The sequence below is a fragment of the Sinocyclocheilus rhinocerous genome, unplaced genomic scaffold (genome assembly GCF_001515625.1).
Source record: "Sinocyclocheilus rhinocerous isolate Xijiao unplaced genomic scaffold, SAMN03320098_v1.1 scaffold1806, whole genome shotgun sequence".
NCBI lineage: Eukaryota > Metazoa > Chordata > Actinopteri > Cypriniformes > Cyprinidae > Sinocyclocheilus > Sinocyclocheilus rhinocerous.
The window spans coordinates 45,618-63,947 of NW_015658531.1; the positions used below are offsets into that span (position 1 = coordinate 45,618).

Genomic DNA, 18,330 nt, shown 5'->3' on the forward strand with positions numbered 1-18,330 from the left:
ATGATATAGTCAAGTAACGAATGAGGGGGAAATAGTTAGATCACCATTGAGCACTTACACACACACACACACACACACACACATTGTAAATATTATAATAGTATGAACACAGATGAAAATTTTTAAATCTTTTTAAAATCTAAGTTAACAAAAGATTAAAAATGTAATCTCTGTATTTAGTTTTTTTTTTTTTAAACAACTTATTTAATGTTTATACCATTTTAACCTTTTATATCATAGAAAATATGGTAGTATGCTATTCTAAATATAGCCTTTGATTGGGTGAATATAATTTTTTTTAATGTTATTGTGAAATGTATTATTATTATTATTATTATTACTACTACTAATACTACTAAAATATAAAAACAAACAAACAATAATAATAATAATAATAATAATAATAATGAAAAGATTACAAATATTAATAGTATTAAATAATCCACATTAAAAGTAATGCAATATTTAAAAAACTATGTTGAACAAAGCTGTTACATTATTTTATGTTAGTATAATTTGTAATTCTGCTTACCCAGGAGGAAATGCACACAGACAGGAAGAAGAGCCGTCACACTGTAGGACAGGATAAGCTGGACGTCCAGGGTTTGCTTTTGTCCCAGCTGCCTTTTCACATCCAGTCCTTCAGGCCGACAGAGGAGCCCAGCAAACAGGCCAGTGTCATCCAGGCCACAGGTCTAGCATCCAGCGCAAAACCGCTTGCACTAGTCATGCAGCGACGCAGGGACAGAGACGCACCGTCCCCTACAGACCTGCCCTTCTCCCACTCATCCTCTCCAAAACCACCTTCCCTCACCCCGTCACCCAAGCCTCTGTCTCTGACTTCCTCTCCCACACCGCCCTCCTCCAAATCCACCCGTCTGAAGACGTGCAAGAATTACCTCGACCAGACCCTGCTCACCATTAACAACTTCAGCAAACTCAAACAGGTGACTTTCTCTGAAACACAACCAGATAAAAAGCATGCATGCATGCGCACATGATATTTGCTGATCAGTGTTGAGGAAGAACCTCGTTTCTGAAACTAAACTACAGTTCAAACTTTTTTTTTTTAATGTTTTTGAAAGAAGTATCTTCTGTTCACCAAGGCAGAATTTATTTGACCCAAAAATTAAAAAAGTAAAAACATTACAAATTGTGAAATATTGTTACAATTTAAAATAACAGGTTTTTTTTTATGTGAATATGTTGTAAAATGTAATTTATTGCTGTGATCGAATCTGAATTTTCAGCATCATTACTCCACTCTTCAGTGTCACATGATCCTTCAGAAATCATTCTAATATGCTGATTTGCTGCTGATGTACCCTTATTGCAAAGTGTTACCAATAAATCTTATCATTTATCATATCATATTATTGAAAGAAATTATAACTTTTATTCTGCAAGGACACATTAAATTGATTAAAAGGCACAGTAAAGACATTTGTAATATTTCAAATGCTGTTCTTTTGGATTCAAACATTCATGAAAAAATGCATCACTGTTTCCACAAAAATATTAAGCAGAAAAATCTTTTTTCAATATAGATACTAATAAGGACCATAATTAATAATTGAGCACTGATAATAATAATAATTAAGCAGCAAATCAGCATATTAGAATGATTTCTGAAGGATCATGTGACACTGAAGACAGCAGTAATGATGCTGACAATTCAGCTTTGCATCAGAGAAAGAAATTGCATTTTAAAATATATTGAAATAGAGAACACTTATTTTGAATTGTAATATTATTTCACATTATTATTGTTTTGCTGTATTTTTTTAATCAGATAAATGCATCTTTGGAGTGCACTTCTTTCAAAAACAAAAAAATCTTACCAACGCCACATTTGATCAGTAGTGTATATTGTGCATTTTAAATTGACTGTTTTCATAATAAACAATCTTCTGCATTATAATAAAAACTAGGGATGTAACGATTCACTCAACTCACGATTCGATTCGATTCACGGTTTTGATTTCACGATTCGAGTCACGATTTTTTTTTATTTTTTACAAAATGAGATTTAAGACAAATTATAAATTAAATGTGTCCTTTTAGACATGCATTCATATAAACTCCTACACCTAAATGAATCGCGATTTGTTTAGCATCTCAACCGATTTGAATCGTCACATATTTGAATCGATTTTCAACCGGCTCGCGGTTAATCGTTACATCCCTAATAAAAACAATAAATTCTAAATTCAGTTTTGAATATATTAGTTGCATATTTGTTTCAATATTTGTGCATATGAAGAGGCAGCATTCATTTCAATGAGTCAGTGAATCACAATGAATGACAGATGAAGTAATAGCAATATCTCTGTCCCGTCAGTCATCTCTACCTCAGGCCTTTCCTCCACCATTGAGAGGTGCACAGAAATCACAGAGCAGCCAGAAACTTCCGTTCAACAGTCCGTTTCTCCCCTCACTTCCTACGGAGAACCACCATCACGGCGCGGTGCAGGACGCTCCTCTGGCCCTCATCACCAAACCTCGCTCCCAGAGCACACACCCCCCTGATAAACCACTGCTGGCTGCCACCAGCCCCGCGTTCAACACTCCCATTAACCTCACCACCACGGGACGCACCTCTACCTCGCCCGCTCTGAAGAGAGAGAGACCATCATTGGTGGAGCACTTCAGGGGGGCGGAGTCTGAACTCCCTTACAGTAAAGACTCTGATGATTCGTTAATGGAGGACGAGGATGAAAATGATGCTTCAAATGACAGTCTCTCAGGTCAGCATGATGTAATCATTCAGATCAATATTATTGTTTAACATTAGTTAATTACAATCAATTAACGATGAAATATACTAGCATTTATTAAATCTAGTTAATGTTAATATTTGCTAATCCATTATTAAAATTAAAATTAAGTTACATTACACAAAAAAACATGAGAACATATGATTTTAAAACTATTTAACAACAATTTTTTTTCCACAACATTTTTCACAAACTGTAAACATAGAAGTGTGGAAAAGCATTTTTATTTTAGTGTCATTGATACACTGTTATACATATAGTTTTAATTGTGTTTTGTAATGTTTTGAATTTTATATTTTCTGTTTTCACTTTAATTTTAGTTAAAGTTTTTGTAATTTTGTTTTAATTTTGACATTATTATTATTATTATTATTATTATTTTAAACATTTCTACATAGTTTTTATTAATTCAATTATTAATTAGTTTTAGTTTATTTAGTTTTAGTTATTTGACTACAAATTAAACTAAACAAAAAATTTGAAATGTTGCCTTGGGAACTAGCTCAAATTAAGTTAACTTTTTAAAAAGCATGTAATTTTATATTTTTAATTCAGCTGATGTTTATTTCAGCTAACACATTTTTTAGTTGTTGTTGTTTTTAGTTTCAGTTAACTACAATAACCCTGGATCATCAGTTTGATTCCCAATGAAATTGTATGCCACAAATGTATGCCATCAACGCAGTGAAAATGTCTTCAAATAAAAGCACCTTTCCAGTGCATAAATGTCTATGTAAAGTAGACATAACTATTTATGTCTCTATTTATTTATTTTTGGTTTTGTGCAGTTGCCGTTAATCCTGAACTTTGCAGGTTGACACAAACATATATACTGTATATGTTCGTGCATTTTGCAGCACATCAGAGTGCCAAAACTTTGCATGCATGTTTATGATCCTAAATGAGTAAAAAGTCATGTGCAACATAATAATATAAGTGTATTTTTCACATTCATACATGAGCAAACACTCTCTCATATTGTTTTCTCTTCTGCAGACTCTGACAGCAATTTAGACACTGATTCTGATGATGATGATGATGATGATGATGATGATGGTAAAGATGAAGAGATGGACACAGATTCAGAAATGGACAGAACGCCACTCAAACTCACCAAATCCTCAGTGTCTATACTTGACTCCTCCCACAGCACTAGCCCCGCCCCTCTCAATCTACAGGTTCATAAAACACCTGCCACAACCACACCAGCCATTGTGACCGGCTCTGGGAATTCAGCCAATCACAGCCCAGCTTTGTCATCTTACAGTGTGGTCACACCCCCAGGTATTTCAGCAGTTGTTATGCATATGTTTTTTACTATATTTAAATTAAATAATATGGTATCATATATACAGTATATCGGCTTAATATTGGCCATACAACATCATTATCAGTCGACCACTACATTTCTACTAAAACAGCAAGTGTATGTTTCTTGTGTTTATATATTTGCGTATCTGCTATGTTTCTAGGGAAAAGGAGAAGAGTAGCAGATGAATGTGCACTGCGGAAACCTCTAGAAGATGGGTGAGTCTTGACTTTCCAGCCATTTCATGTTACCCTTATTGCCTTTTTTTGTGTTATCAAACATTTGCATGCATATTAATATCCTTTTAGGCCCAGAACATACACGTTTTCTTCTAATTATGCAACTGTGTGTCAGAGCAATGCACTATACAGTCTTCTACAGTTTGAAGAGAATCTTTGAGAAAGTTAGTGATAGTCAGAATGTTATTAGGTGCGTCTCAAATCGCGTACTTATGCACTATTCTATGACGTTTAGTAGTATAAATGGTGCGAGTAGTGCGTTCACACTGAAAATTCCAAAAAGAAAAAGTGCACTTTAAATACCCGGATGATGCACTTAAATAACCGAAAAAATGAAGTGTGGAATGTTGGACACTTCATGCACTCAATTGTCGCAGCTTTAATTACGTACCGAAGGGGGAGGGGCTATGAGACTCCGATTATGAATGACAAAATAACCTTATATAATTCATACTATACATGGTTGAGTACATAGTGCATAAGTACACAGTGTATGAGTGCATAGTGTATAGTGCGTCATTTGGGACACAGCTATTGGCTTCCATTAACAAAAATGCATCTGGTTTAATGACACAGACATTTGAAGGACACTCTATCGCCCCCTTAAGTACAGAGGTTTGTTATTGCATCAGTAATGCAAGAATACATATGAAGTGCATACAACAGGACTGAATAAAGGTGAAGTAGTGAGTAGTGCTATTTTAACTTTAGTATACCTGGCAACAAGAAAAAAAAAGTTAACTAACGTAAAGTTACTAATAAAAAACACAAAGCAGCCATCTGAGGGAGCAATATATTTATATATATATATATAATCAGATTTATTTGGATTTATTTTTAAATTTCTTTTAGCATATCAGTATTTATCCGGCATAAAAAACAATGAGATTCTGAAATGGATTGACAACTTTAGTTTAGTTTAGTTTAGTTTAGTTTAGTTACAAAGCACATTTAAAAACAACAGAAGGTAGTATAAAACATACAATAATATAAATATTAGAATATTATTAATAATATTTAAAAAATGCTTTTAAATAGTTATTTTCTTTTAATTTGACATATTATTATTATTATTATTATTATTATTATCATTATATGATATTTAAATATTAAACATTAAATTTTATATTTAAATTGCTAAATTTCTCCTAAAAGATATTAAAATACACTTAATATTCAGCAGTATATTCATGAGAACAAACTTAAACTGAATTGAGCTGAATTGAATCAACGCTGAACTGTCTTGAGCTGAATAATAACACTCTTGTTTTCTGTAGAGCTGTTTTTTTTAGTTAAATTAAGTTTCATAATTTGATGAACTTTGCACTATTATTTATCTAAACTGAATAAACACTGAACTGAATGTGACTTGATTTGACTAAATGCAACTAATAAAACCCCCTAATTTGTTTAACTGTGTTGAAAACAGTGATGGTCAGCAGCATTTAAAGCTAAATGTCTTTGGAATAGAAAAACTAAAGAATAGTTGGACAAACTTGGCCAGTTTTAGTGGAAATCAGCCTACAAATGGCTTACTTACAGTTGTCTCATTTATACATGAATTCACTTTGAGTCTTGAGCATGAAATGAAATGAAAACTCTCTCTGTTCTCAGATGGCAGAGGGAGACGCGCATCAGGAACATGTCTGGGCGTTTGCGTGGAGAGGTAGCGTATTACGCTCCATGCGGCAGAAAGCTCAGACAGTATCCTGATGTCATCAAGGCAAGAGATGATCACTTTAAAACTTGTGTTGCTGTTTAATGACTGATGCTGCTGCTGTTCTGTTGATCTTACGCTCTCACTCCTCACAGTATTTGACCAGAAACGGGATCAGCGACGTTACACGTGATAATTTTAGCTTCAGTGCTAAAATAAAGGTTGGTGACTTCTATGAAGCCAGAGATGGACCGCAGGTAATTTCTTCAGTTGTACTGGTCTCTTATTCATGTCTGTCAAGTCAAACAGGCACTGTGTAGGCTGAACAAATGTGATTTAATTTGCTGTGGGGGAAGTAACATTGTAGTAACATTGTAGTGTATATCTGTGGTGTTAAAGTGTATTGTGATTTTTGTTTTAAAATATTAAATGTTACAATATGTATTATTAATATTTATTAATATTAATTATTAATGTTATTAATATGATTTAATATTTAATAATTTAAAATATTAAATATTATATAAATATTAAATGATTATTTAATTATAATGATGATAATTTTAGATATTATTATTATTATTATGTTGTTGTTGTTGTTACTAATACTACTACTACTAATGATAATATAATAATAAAAAGATCATAATAATATAAAAAATCATTTAAAAATATGATTTTGTTTTACTAAAATTCATATTATTTATTTACTAAAAATGTTGTTGTGCAGTGTTGGTGTGTTTTGATAAAATTAAATATTAAATTATTTAATAAAATAACCCATTGAAGCCACAACAACAACAAATAATTTTAGATGTTATTATTATTATGCTGTTACTACTACTCGTACTACTACTAATGATAATAATAATAATAAGAAGAAGAATTGTTTTTACTAAAATTTGTATTTATTTACTAAACAATGTTCACTAAAACACACTAACAATGTTAGTGTGTTTTGTTTAAATATTAAATTATCTAATAAAAACCCATTTAAGCAACTACAATAATAACTAATATTTTTTATATTATTATTATTATAAACTATTATTAATATTACTACTTCTAGTAGTACTACTACTACTACTACTACTACTAATAGTTAATAATAATTATTATTATTATTTTATTATTATTTTACTTTTTGTGAAAAATAATAATTTATTCTCTAAACACTGTTGTTGTCTTCTTCAGGGGTTACAGTGGTGCTTACTGAAGGAAGAGGAAGTGGTTCCTCGTATCTTAGTGATGGAAGGTCGTCGGGGTCGTCTCAAGAATCTTGACCCCGCTCGCTCTCGCAGGAAAAGCAGAGCACCTGACGAGAGTGAAGCTGATGCTGTCAGCAGCACTGAGGCCAAACTACTGCGCAGACGGGAGGCCCAGGGTACCAAAACAAGACACAAATGCACACGCTATCTTATCTGTTTTAGCAAAGATGTGAAACTAAACCATTACACATTGGAATGAAGATTGTAGAGTGTTTTAAAAGATTTAGTTCACCCAAAATTACAAATTCTGAACAAAATTAAGTTTAAGTTTATGCTTAAACCGAGAGTAAATATCTGTCAATGGGGAATTAACTTGTTTTCCCTTTGAATTAACCTAAGCCCATTGGCAGATATTTGTCCGTTTTTATCATAAATTCACTTCTTTTTGATAACTTTCTCTTGCATTTATCTTGATTTAAGAATTTCGACATTTGCACTGCAAAACACGACAAAAATACTGCGGAAGAACAGCCATTTTGAGCAGTATGTTTAGAAGCTACAGTAAAAGTTATTTCCATTTTCTCGTTAAGCTATTTGTTGGTAAAAAAAGTAGGTGTATTTTCAAACTTTGAAGTGCTGCTAATGCAACTCATTGTTTTCTCCTCAGACATTTTCATTTAGAGAACATATTGATGTATTGTCAATATTGCCTTCTATTTGTTCCTTAGTATATGAGACCATGATCCGCACTCACAAAAACCTCTCCTTTTTACATTTTATCATACATTTATCACCAATAGGAAAAAAAGTTTTTTTTCATATACTAAGTCATTTAATCGGTTGACGCACCAAAACAAAAGATCAAGTGACAGAAGAACGTGGTGCAAACGGCTTTGTGGAACTTCTATTTGTTCCCAAAATTTCTCATTGTTTTCTCCTCAGACATTTTCATTTAGAGAACATATTGATGTATTGTCAATATTGCCTTCTATTTGTTCCTTAGTATATGAAACCATGATCCGCACTCACAAAAACCTCTCCTTTTTACATTTTATCATACATTTATCACCAATAGGAAAAAACTTTTTTTTTCATATACTAAGTCATTTAATCGGTTGACGCACCAAAACAAAAGATCAAGTGACAGAAGAGCGTGGTGCAAACGGCTTTGTGGAACTTCTATTTGTTCCCAAAATTTTCTTTAATCTGTTTTAAAAAGGTCTTAAATTTATCTTCATAAAACTTGCAGAAACTCTGTCAGTAATTGGACTTGCTGTACATTAAATGAGCTCTAAAGCTCTCGTGTGTCTGTCAGAAATGGCGCGGCAGGCAGCTCAGATGAAGCTGATGCGTAAGCTGGAGAAGCAGGTGCTGGCACGAGCGGCTAAAGAGGCCAGGAGACGGCAAGGTGAGCTGGAGTTTCATTTTGCTTTTGATTTCTAATACACTTGCTAAACCCGCTCACCATTTCCTATGAACTTTCAGCAATCATGGCGGCTGAAGAGCGGCGGAAACACAAGGAACAAATGAAGATTCTGAAGCAGCAGGTCAGAAATGTCCATGTTTTCTCATGACGTCTCCTGCTGACCTGTAGTTTGTGTTTGTGCATGCATTGCTGCTTTTGACACTTCAGATCAGCCTTTACCTTTATGGGTTTTTGCATAAGATGCTTGTTGCTTCACGTTTCATCAGTGAAAACCCAGACCACAGCTCATTCTTTCTCATTCCTGCTTTCTTTCACAGGAGAAGTTCAAGAGAATCCAGCAGGTCCGTTTGGAGAAGGAACTCCGTGCTCGGCAGATTTTGGAGGTACTTGTATGTCAAATTTCAAAGCTTATACACTGTACAATGAAAATAATATGTGACCCTGGACCACAAAACCAGTCTTAAGTGTCAATTTTTCAAAATTGAGATTTATACTTCATCTGAAAACTGAATAAATAAGCTTTCCATTAATGTATGGTTTGTACATGTATGGAGATACAACTATTTGAATATCTGGAATCTGAGGGTGCAAAAAAATCTAAATATTGAGAAAATCACCTTTAAATTTGTCCAAATGAAGTCCTTAGCAATGCATATTACTAATAAAAAATTAAGTTTTATATATTTACGGTAGGAAATTTACAAAATAACTTCATGGAACATGATCTTTTATTAATATCCTAATGATTTTTGGCATAAAAGAAAAATCGATCATTTTGACCCATACAATGTATTTTTGGCTATTGCTACAAATATATCCAAGCGACTTAAGACTGGTTTTGTGCTCCAGAGTCACATATAAATATAATACAAATGTAAAATGTTCTACATGCATCTATAGTTTAATTAAAGTTTAATGGAAATTCTACAAGCTTTGTCATCAGCTTTGATGACTGTACTGTTATTTTGAAGTGTGGGAAGTTTTGGAGTTACTTATAAATGAATGAATGAATAAATACATCAAACTTTTTATATATTTTGTATATTTTATTTAAGCCTTAAATACAGTACAATTAAATACTTGAAAATAGTACAACAATAAATGATAAATTATCTACATGCAAAACTAAGTTTAATTAAAAAAAATATTTGAAACGTAGCGGAAAGTGGTGGAAAAGCTGCCAATTTACCTTACTATTTTTTTGAAGTGTGGGAAATGTTTTGTATAAATCAGTTTGAAAATAGTACACGTTAGTTTTGATGACTTTACTATTATTTTAAAGTGTGGGAAATAGCAGTAATTAAAAAAGAAGCATGTCTGACTCTAAAGGCACCCATGCCACTCCTGGAACGACACAGTTTTGTCTTCAGTCACAGACAGTCACACTGAAATTGAGCAAATATTCCTCTTTAAGTGTCCATATTAATCTTTAACATGTAAGGACAAACAGTTAGCATTATGACCATATCTCAAATTGACACTCTTAGTTACCGTGTTAGTTATCAACCCTAACTGCTTTTTAAAAAAAAAATGTATATTACATCTTATATTAAACACTTTACCATATCTGTTTGTTTTGAATGATGTTTCCTCTACTTGGGGGGCGGGGGGATCACCCTTTTAATAAAAAAATAAATATGGAACGTCCATCAAATATTATTAGAAGTCTGAAAAGTATTGAGATATAAGTTTATCACATCTTTAATTCATACTGTACTAAGCATTCAAATATTTACTGGCCAAGTTGAATAGCTTACGTCAAATATTTTGTTATGTTATAATAATGTATTAATTTATCTGTCAAATATGTTTATGCCAACAGGCTAAAAGAAAAAAGAAAGAAGAGGCTGAAAATGCCAAAATACTAGAAGCTGAAAAACGAATAAAGGTTTGTTGTTTGTTGTCTTTTTTGTAGCGTTTGATTTACTGAATTATTTACTATGAGCAGTTTATCTCAATTTCTGATTCACCGTCTCTCCTTGCTATATTATTACATATGTTTACTAAAATACAATGAAACTAATTGATTTGACAGATAACAGCAATAATTGTTACAATTGAGCTATTATTCAGGTTAAATGATTCAGGTGAAATATTTGATGACACATTGTGTGTTTTATATGGTTAGAAACATTATATGATGCAAAAAATATGCCCTAATAAAAAAAATCAGAAACTGGACTAGTGCACATTTTTATAACCATTTGGGTGTGTTTCTGTGAGAGATTGAGTGAGACCTGAGACAGCAGCGGTACTCCATTTCTCATTTTACATTAACACTCATGTGCCCCTCGACTATACGCCTGTCAGTCAAAACCCAGGCATTTCAATATACCACGGAAATAAATGGAGAAAATCCTATCTGTTTATGACATCCCTCCATCTGCATCTCTTTCTCTCTCCCATCTCAGTAATGGAAAGAAGGAAATATTTGCGGGTTTTAATTTATTTTATCTCTGTCTGAAGGAGAAGGAACTGCGCAGACAGCAGGCCATCATCCTGAAGCACCAGGTATGAGCAGACGTTTTCAAAAAACAGTATTTCACTGAATAATGCCTCGGGTCTCTGCTGCTTTTATTCTTTTATGTGATTACTTTAAAGAAATAGTTGAATTCTGTCATTATTGTTGTAAGAATGATCTTTTTTTGGCTCAGCTATTGCTCTAAATGTATTGTGGGTAATCGGTCTACTGGGGAGTTGCTCAATAAGGTTGTATGCATTGATTTATTTACTCATTTTTGTTCTTGCCTTTGCCAACTCTCACTGGCAGGAGTTGGAGAGACATAGACTAGATATGGTATGGGTATGTTTACTTTTCTACATCTAACACATTGTGAAATGCTTGTGATTCGGGTGTTTTGCTCCGTGTTGCATGTGCAACTGACTGCTTTGACTGCGCTTGCATTTCTCCTGCATGACACCCTGCTGAAGGAGACAGAAATGGGCTCTTTTCTGAAACTTAGTGAGCTGCCTATGTGGGGGAAGCATTTTTAGGCATCATAGGAGACAGTCCTTGTTTATAGAGAAAGCAGTCCCATAATGCATTGAAAAATCCATCAAAGATGGCAGACAAAATTAGAGAAATTATAGTAAACTAAGTAAATTCTAAGTGAATACAATTCATACAGCAGTGTTGTTTTAGTATTATTTATATGCTATTTTAGTATTTATTGATATTTTGAATTGGCTTTTATTTTTATATTTCCCGTTTTAATTTTATTTTTAGTAATTTTATGTGAATTTGTCATTTTTATTATTTTTGTTATTTTATATTATTTAAAAAATATTATTCATTTATTGTTTTTGTTTTAATATTTTAGTTTTCGAAATTTTTAGTACTCCAACTTCTAATTTTCATTTCAGTTTTTTCTGTGTGTATGTATATCTCCCTTAAAAGGCAGCTCACTGTTTTGGAACAGAGCTGGAATCTGTTAACAGATATCAGTCACAATATTTCCATCTGTGTCGGTGGAAACTTGATTGTCCACGCAGCTTCATATCATCAAGCCTTCAACGCAATATCATAAACATTCATTCTGATTCTTGCTTGTTTTTCATTTGCGTGGCGGCTAGTGTTTGTGAACTTTGAGAACATCCAGCCCCTGAAGTGTACATGTTGTTTTTGATTTAAAACAGGCAATAAAATAATTTCCTACAAAGCTTTAAAGTGTCTCTCAGCAGCTGAAACAGTTTTCCGATTGGATCATTGTTTATGTTTTAAAGTCTGTTGTTTCTTGCATCGTGTTTAAATATTGTTATACTGACGGAGTTCAGAGATTTCTGTGGACTCGTTCATGTCCTCCTCGTCGTCTCCTGTCTGTCCTCACTAAAGACCTGTAGAAACCTGATGGTTAATATGTAACACCTGGAATAACTCACGCTTCATCAAGATGTTTAGGAAGTGGAGGACTGAGCCGCGCTGGTTAACAGATCTGTTTTAGTTCTGCAGACTCTCAGCTCTTAACCTGCTGAAGCTTCACTAAATCTTCATGCTTCTGCAATTTTGTCATTTTGCAGTATACAATGCATGTGTTGTGATTTTGTTTTTGTTCTTTCTTTTATTCTGTCTAAATTTTTTTGTTTCTCATTTGCTTTATTTCATTCTTGGTTCTGTTTCATCATTTTGTTTCTCTTCTTTTTTTGTTTTGCTAATTGTTGCTTATTTAGTTTATTCTTTCATTTGTTTTTCTTAAGTGTTTTTTCTTTTTTGTATTCATTCTGTCTTTTATTTTATTTTTGTTTGTTTTATTTTTTTATGGTTTTTTTATTTGTTTTTCCTATTTTTTCTGTCTTTTGTTTTCATTTTTCTTTCATAAATTGAATTCTTTCTTTCTTTCTTTCTTGTATTTGCTTTCTCTTTTCTGTTTTATTTTTGTGTTCTCGTGACATTGTTAAATTTTAATTCTTTTGTTTTTCTTTTTTCATCCTTTGTTTGTTTACTTTTTTTCATTATTTCATTTCTTCTTGCTTTCATACGGTTTTATTTTGATGTTTTTATTTATTTCTGTAATTCATTATGTTTGTTACTTTGCTCATTTGTTCTCTCCTTTTGTGTGTTCTTTCGTTCTCTCCTGTGTAGTTTTGTTTCATTCTTTCTCTGATGTCTGATGTTTGTTGTAGGAGCGGGAGAGACGTCGGCAGCATGTGATGTTGATGAAGGCGATAGAGGCCAGGAAGAAAGCTGAGGTATGTTATACAGCTCCTTTTATCATTTCATAATTCTCTTTTCCTCCTTTCATCTCCTCTTATTCTCCGTCTCCTCATCTCTCTGTCCTCCTCAGATCCTTCATCCATTCAATCATATAGACTATGAATGAATAGATCAGTCTTTTGGCACACAAGGTTTGTCAAATCTTCTTAAATGTTTCCGCAGGAGAAAGAGCGACTGAAACAGGAGAAACGAGATGAGAAACGACTGAACAAGGAGCGCAAACTGGAGCTCAGACGGCTGGAGCTGGAGATGGCCAAAGAGCTGAACAAACCCAATGAAGACATGTGTCTGTCAGACCACACAGTGAGTCACAGCAGCCACTGAATCCTTCTTACACAGAACCAAATAAGTGCATCATTTCTGCGCAATTAGTGGCACCAAATGAAATTGCAAAATTTTGAATTTTGGTTTTCCTGTATACTACCAACCAAATGTTTTGAATAATTACATGTCTTATTTTTATTTTTTTTAATTTGCTGCATTTATTTGCTCAAAAATTCAGTAAAAACTGTAAAATTGTGAAATATTACATTTTAAAATAACTGTTTTCTATGTGAATGTATGTTAAAATCTAATTTACTCGTATGATCAAAGCTGAATTTTCAGCATCATTACTCCAGTCTTCAGTGTCACATGATCCTTCAGAAATCATTCTAATATTTTGATTTGCTGCTCAAGAAACATTTCTGATTATTATCAATGCTGAAAACAGTTGTGCTGCTTCATATTTTTGTGGAAATCATGATACCTTTTTATTTCAACAGACATTAGTACTTTTGTTCATCAAGGATGTATTAAATTAATCAAAAGTGACAGTAAAGACATTTATAATGTTACAAAAGATTTCTGTTGTAAGCAGCAAAAAAGTTTTCAACATTGGTAATAATAAGAACCATTATCAGTAATTTAGCACCAATAATAATTAATCAATTCTAATCAGATGAAATTCAATCAGCATTATAGAATGATTTCTGAAGGATCATGTGACACTGAAGACTGGAGTAATGATGCTGAAAATTCAGCTTTGATCACAGAAATTACATTTTAACATATATTCACATAACAAACAGTTATTTTAAATTGTAATGATATTTAAAATTTTTACTGCAATTTTAATCAAATAAATGCTGCCTTGGTGAGCAGTAGAGACTTCTTTTAAAAACATTTTAAAAATCTTAATTATCCCAAACTTTTGACCGGCAGTGTATATGACAATCAAATATCCCAAAAATCACCCGCCTAGCAACATAAGAACCACAAAGACTTAGTAGCAACCATCCAGAACACCATTGCAACCACAGACATATAATAGTCACATAACCATTCAATAGTAATTTGCTGTTCTTGAATGAATTCAGTGTGTAAGTGTGTTTCTCTCCATGTGCAGCCTCTGCCAGCGCTGTCACGTATAGCGGGTCTGCTGTTGCCGGGAGGATGTTTCTCAGACTGTCTTATGGTCATGCAGTTCCTGCGCTGCTTTGGAAAGGTCCTGGGGTTTGACCTCAGTGCTGACGTGCCGTCACTCGGCGTGCTGCAGGCAGGGCTTCTGAATGTGGGCGACAGCATGGGCTTCATCCAGGACCTGCTGGTGCGCATGCTGTCTGCTGTTGTTTGTGACCCAGGACTCCCTGCTGGACACAGGGTGAGACCCTGATAAATTGAACATTCACTTCAGTTCAAAAAAATCTCTTGAATGAATGATTCAATGACAAATTAATTTTTTTAACTTGGCGAAACAATGCAATCGACACAAACGTTATTTGAAGCGGCAGTTACTTTCAAAAGGGGATTTGCTCTATTTTGATCGCTACCATAGACTTCAATGTTTATATCTGAACTATAAATCCTCGAATGCTTTTCGTGCCGAATTTTCACGTTCAGTGTGAAAAGGCCTTAACTTTCATCCCAGTATTTCTGTGATCATATGAATGACTGTAAGACAGTAATAATACTGTGTAATTGAAAAGACTGTTTGTGAAGCTGTTTCTTACCCAAACATGGTAACTGCTCTCTCTGTGTCAGCGGCAGCGCAAACGCAGATTTGAATGTTCCAGTTTTCAAAGGTTTAATAAACACGAGCGAATCGTTGTCAATTAAAAATTGGGATCGCATGGGTTTTTTGAGATCGCGATCGTGCAGCCCTAGTCAAATAATTTAAAATATAGTGAACTGGTTACCTCACCTGAATATGTTCTTAGATTTGTGTTGGATGTTGTCTTTGGAATGTAAATATTGATATTTTGTTTGTAAAACATCATACTTTCTTCACGTATTTCAGTTAATCTCATAAAACTAGCGAGCTAAGCCAGTAGTAGTACTGACAGTGTCGTGTAAACATGACTGAAGACACGAAAAGCGGAGGAACAGACATACCTATTCAATTGAGTGAATCATTTACGCTGGAACCGCTCCGATTGTTTCAAACTCGTGAATCCAATCATTCGTTTCAAGCTATTCAAAAGAGCCATTCATTAAAAAATTTCAACATCGCTTGTACGTTTAGTGATGGGTGAAACGGAGCTTTTCGAAACTCTGAATCAGTTTGCGTCACACAATGATTCACTGTTTTGAAGCGCTCCAATCGGATCGTGAATCGTTTAATTCAGATTGGGACTTTGATTTTGATTCAGGACAGGACTTCAGAGTTATTTATTTGATTCAGATCATCGCGAATCATTTTGATTTAGATCGGAAGTCCCGATCTGAAATGTTGGTTCGCGAATCATTATTCAGATTGGGACTATGGAGCATGAAGCGTGGATTGCGGTTCGCGAATCATTTGTTTCAGAATGGGACTTTTGTGTGGGCTCGCGAATCTTTTGATTCAGATCGGGACTTCGGAGCGTGGATCTTTTTTTTTTTTAACGGTACAAAACATCAAACCATTAAGGCAGTACAGTTATAAAAAATAAAAGAAAGAAAGAATACACAAATACAAATCCCTTAAGAAAATTAACCATGGTTTTATTATAGTAAAAGTGTACTAACTGTTTTTTTTGTTTTTGTTTTGTATAACCACAGTTTTACTATAAATACCATGGTTAAACTATGGCAAACATGGAGACTTACACCGTGTCCTAACTACACGCGCCGCGACACGCAATAAAAGGTATCTTTTCCATGTTAATTGGAGTTTTTGTCCTAACTAGCCACAACGGCGACACATGAAATTTCTATTTTAGAAACGGTTTCTATTTCTGCAAACTAATGACTCAGTTACAGATTATGTGCTTTATTCAAAGTTAAATGTGAATTTTAATGTCATATTGCGTGGCATTTATAGCCATACTAAAAACAACAACCGATAGTTTACTTGAAATCAGATCTTGAAAATAAATAAAAGCAAAGATGTACGTTAAAACTGTGACTCACTGCGAACCGACAAGCGTATTCCATAACAAAGATGGTATGTCACTCAGTATGTACATTTAATAATGTTAAAAAGTTAGTATTAGTATTTATGAATTGGATTATAAACTTATCCATTTCGTTGTGAGTGCAGAGCGCTTCCAGAGAGAGCCCGCCCACTCACGCTTCTGATTGGCTGTGATATTTGATTGATTCTGTCGCGTTGCGTCTGGTGTGGACTTTTTGTTGTTATGGGGGGTGTCATAAAGCACAGCAGTAATCAGTGGTTATTTTTATATTTACTTGTATTTTATTTTTACAAAAAAGGAAAATTGCCTGAAAAGCAAAACAGTAATTGATTGTCAAACATGATTTGATCTCATATTTTGTCATTTTATTTCTTTTTCTCATTTGAAGGTCCTAAAATCAGCACAGAATGTGTAAAAATCTGTCTGATCCTATAGTATTCCCTCGTGCTCTGTTCCTACTGCTCTTCTTCAAGCTGAATATCTCCAATAAAGAGCAAGAATTCAGTTCAGCCCCTCAGCAGATTCTCTGCACTAATCTTACATGCGTTCACAGTCTTAATAAAAAGCCTCTTGCCGCCTTAAACTCCTAAATGAAACGATTTAACCGTGCCTTTAGATTATCATTAATATATTCAGTTCTCTTTGAACGTATTAACTCGCTGCCTTTGTCACACTGAATTCCTCATTGCATTGCTCTGTTCTTTTGTTCGGATGTTTTGAACACTTCAGGCTAAGACAGCTCTGGGAGACCATGTGACTAACGTCGGCCTGAACCGGGACAATGTGTCCGAGGTGCTGCAGATCTATATGGAAGCTCACTGTGGACAGACTGAACTGGCACCGCTGGCCGAGAGCTTGAAGACCAAAGCTTTCCAGGCCCACACGCCGTCTCAGAAAGCCTCCATACTGGCCTTCCTGGGCAATGAGCTGTCCTGCAGCAAGAGTGTGGTCAGGTGCGCTCATTTTGCTTCATTAGCTCTGCATATTTACGGTGGAAGTGGAGTGGAAAACTGATGCTGCACTAGAGAATGGACCAGGCAAAATGTCCATATAAATTGTGCAATGGCAGAAATATATATACTTTAAGGGCACTTTTCATGCATTTTTTTAATTTTACCTTTCGTTTAGTGTGTAATATAGCTATTTGTGCATGTAATTGATCTGCAAAGTTAAAAAGTCAACACCAAAGGAAGTTGAACAGAAAACACTTGCCTGAAATGCCTTGTTTATAGTCCTGTCATTATTTATTTGACTTTGATACATCATGTTACACAGCATAATGCCCGCCCACTTGCTGAAGAATATGAAAAATATGTGAAATATAGGTTGTTTTTGTTTTTTTTTGTTTTTTGCTTTTTTACTTTAAATCACATGAATGTTTTCTAGCAGACCCCAAACATAAAATTAAAACAAGAAGGAAAAAATATTTCTAAATTATACATATTAAAGTGCCTATGTTATGCTCATTTGCAAGTCTAAATTAGCATAATACGGGCACTTTAATATCTTGTTTTAACCACAAACCTAATGTAATTTTATATAATGTAAAAATTATGTAAAAATGTAATTTTGCTTCCAGGTAAATGTGACTTTTTTTTTTTTTTTTAGGATTTTATACAGTTTTTA

The 18,330-nt window shown here is 33.8% G+C and overlaps 1 protein-coding gene across 1 annotated transcript in view; it reads left to right on the forward strand.

Annotated features, from left to right (window-relative positions):
• The first annotated feature begins 534 nt into the window (after positions 1–534).
• The window catches only part of LOC107722693 (bromodomain adjacent to zinc finger domain protein 2B-like), a 35,340-nt gene continuing 17,544 nt past the window's right edge, over positions 535–18,330 (forward strand). The window contains exons 1-17 of the mRNA XM_016531164.1: positions 535–947; positions 2,342–2,747; positions 3,774–4,061; positions 4,250–4,304; positions 5,940–6,048; positions 6,138–6,239; positions 7,177–7,366; positions 8,506–8,598; positions 8,676–8,737; positions 8,934–8,999; positions 10,439–10,504; positions 11,083–11,127; positions 11,387–11,413; positions 13,237–13,302; positions 13,490–13,630; positions 14,715–14,969; positions 17,434–17,657. Coding sequence (XP_016386650.1) covers positions 543–947; positions 2,342–2,747; positions 3,774–4,061; positions 4,250–4,304; positions 5,940–6,048; positions 6,138–6,239; positions 7,177–7,366; positions 8,506–8,598; positions 8,676–8,737; positions 8,934–8,999; positions 10,439–10,504; positions 11,083–11,127; positions 11,387–11,413; positions 13,237–13,302; positions 13,490–13,630; positions 14,715–14,969; positions 17,434–17,657 — 2,600 coding nt within the window. The 5' untranslated portion in view covers positions 535–542. The remainder of the gene's footprint in view (positions 948–2,341; positions 2,748–3,773; positions 4,062–4,249; positions 4,305–5,939; positions 6,049–6,137; positions 6,240–7,176; positions 7,367–8,505; positions 8,599–8,675; positions 8,738–8,933; positions 9,000–10,438; positions 10,505–11,082; positions 11,128–11,386; positions 11,414–13,236; positions 13,303–13,489; positions 13,631–14,714; positions 14,970–17,433; positions 17,658–18,330) is intronic.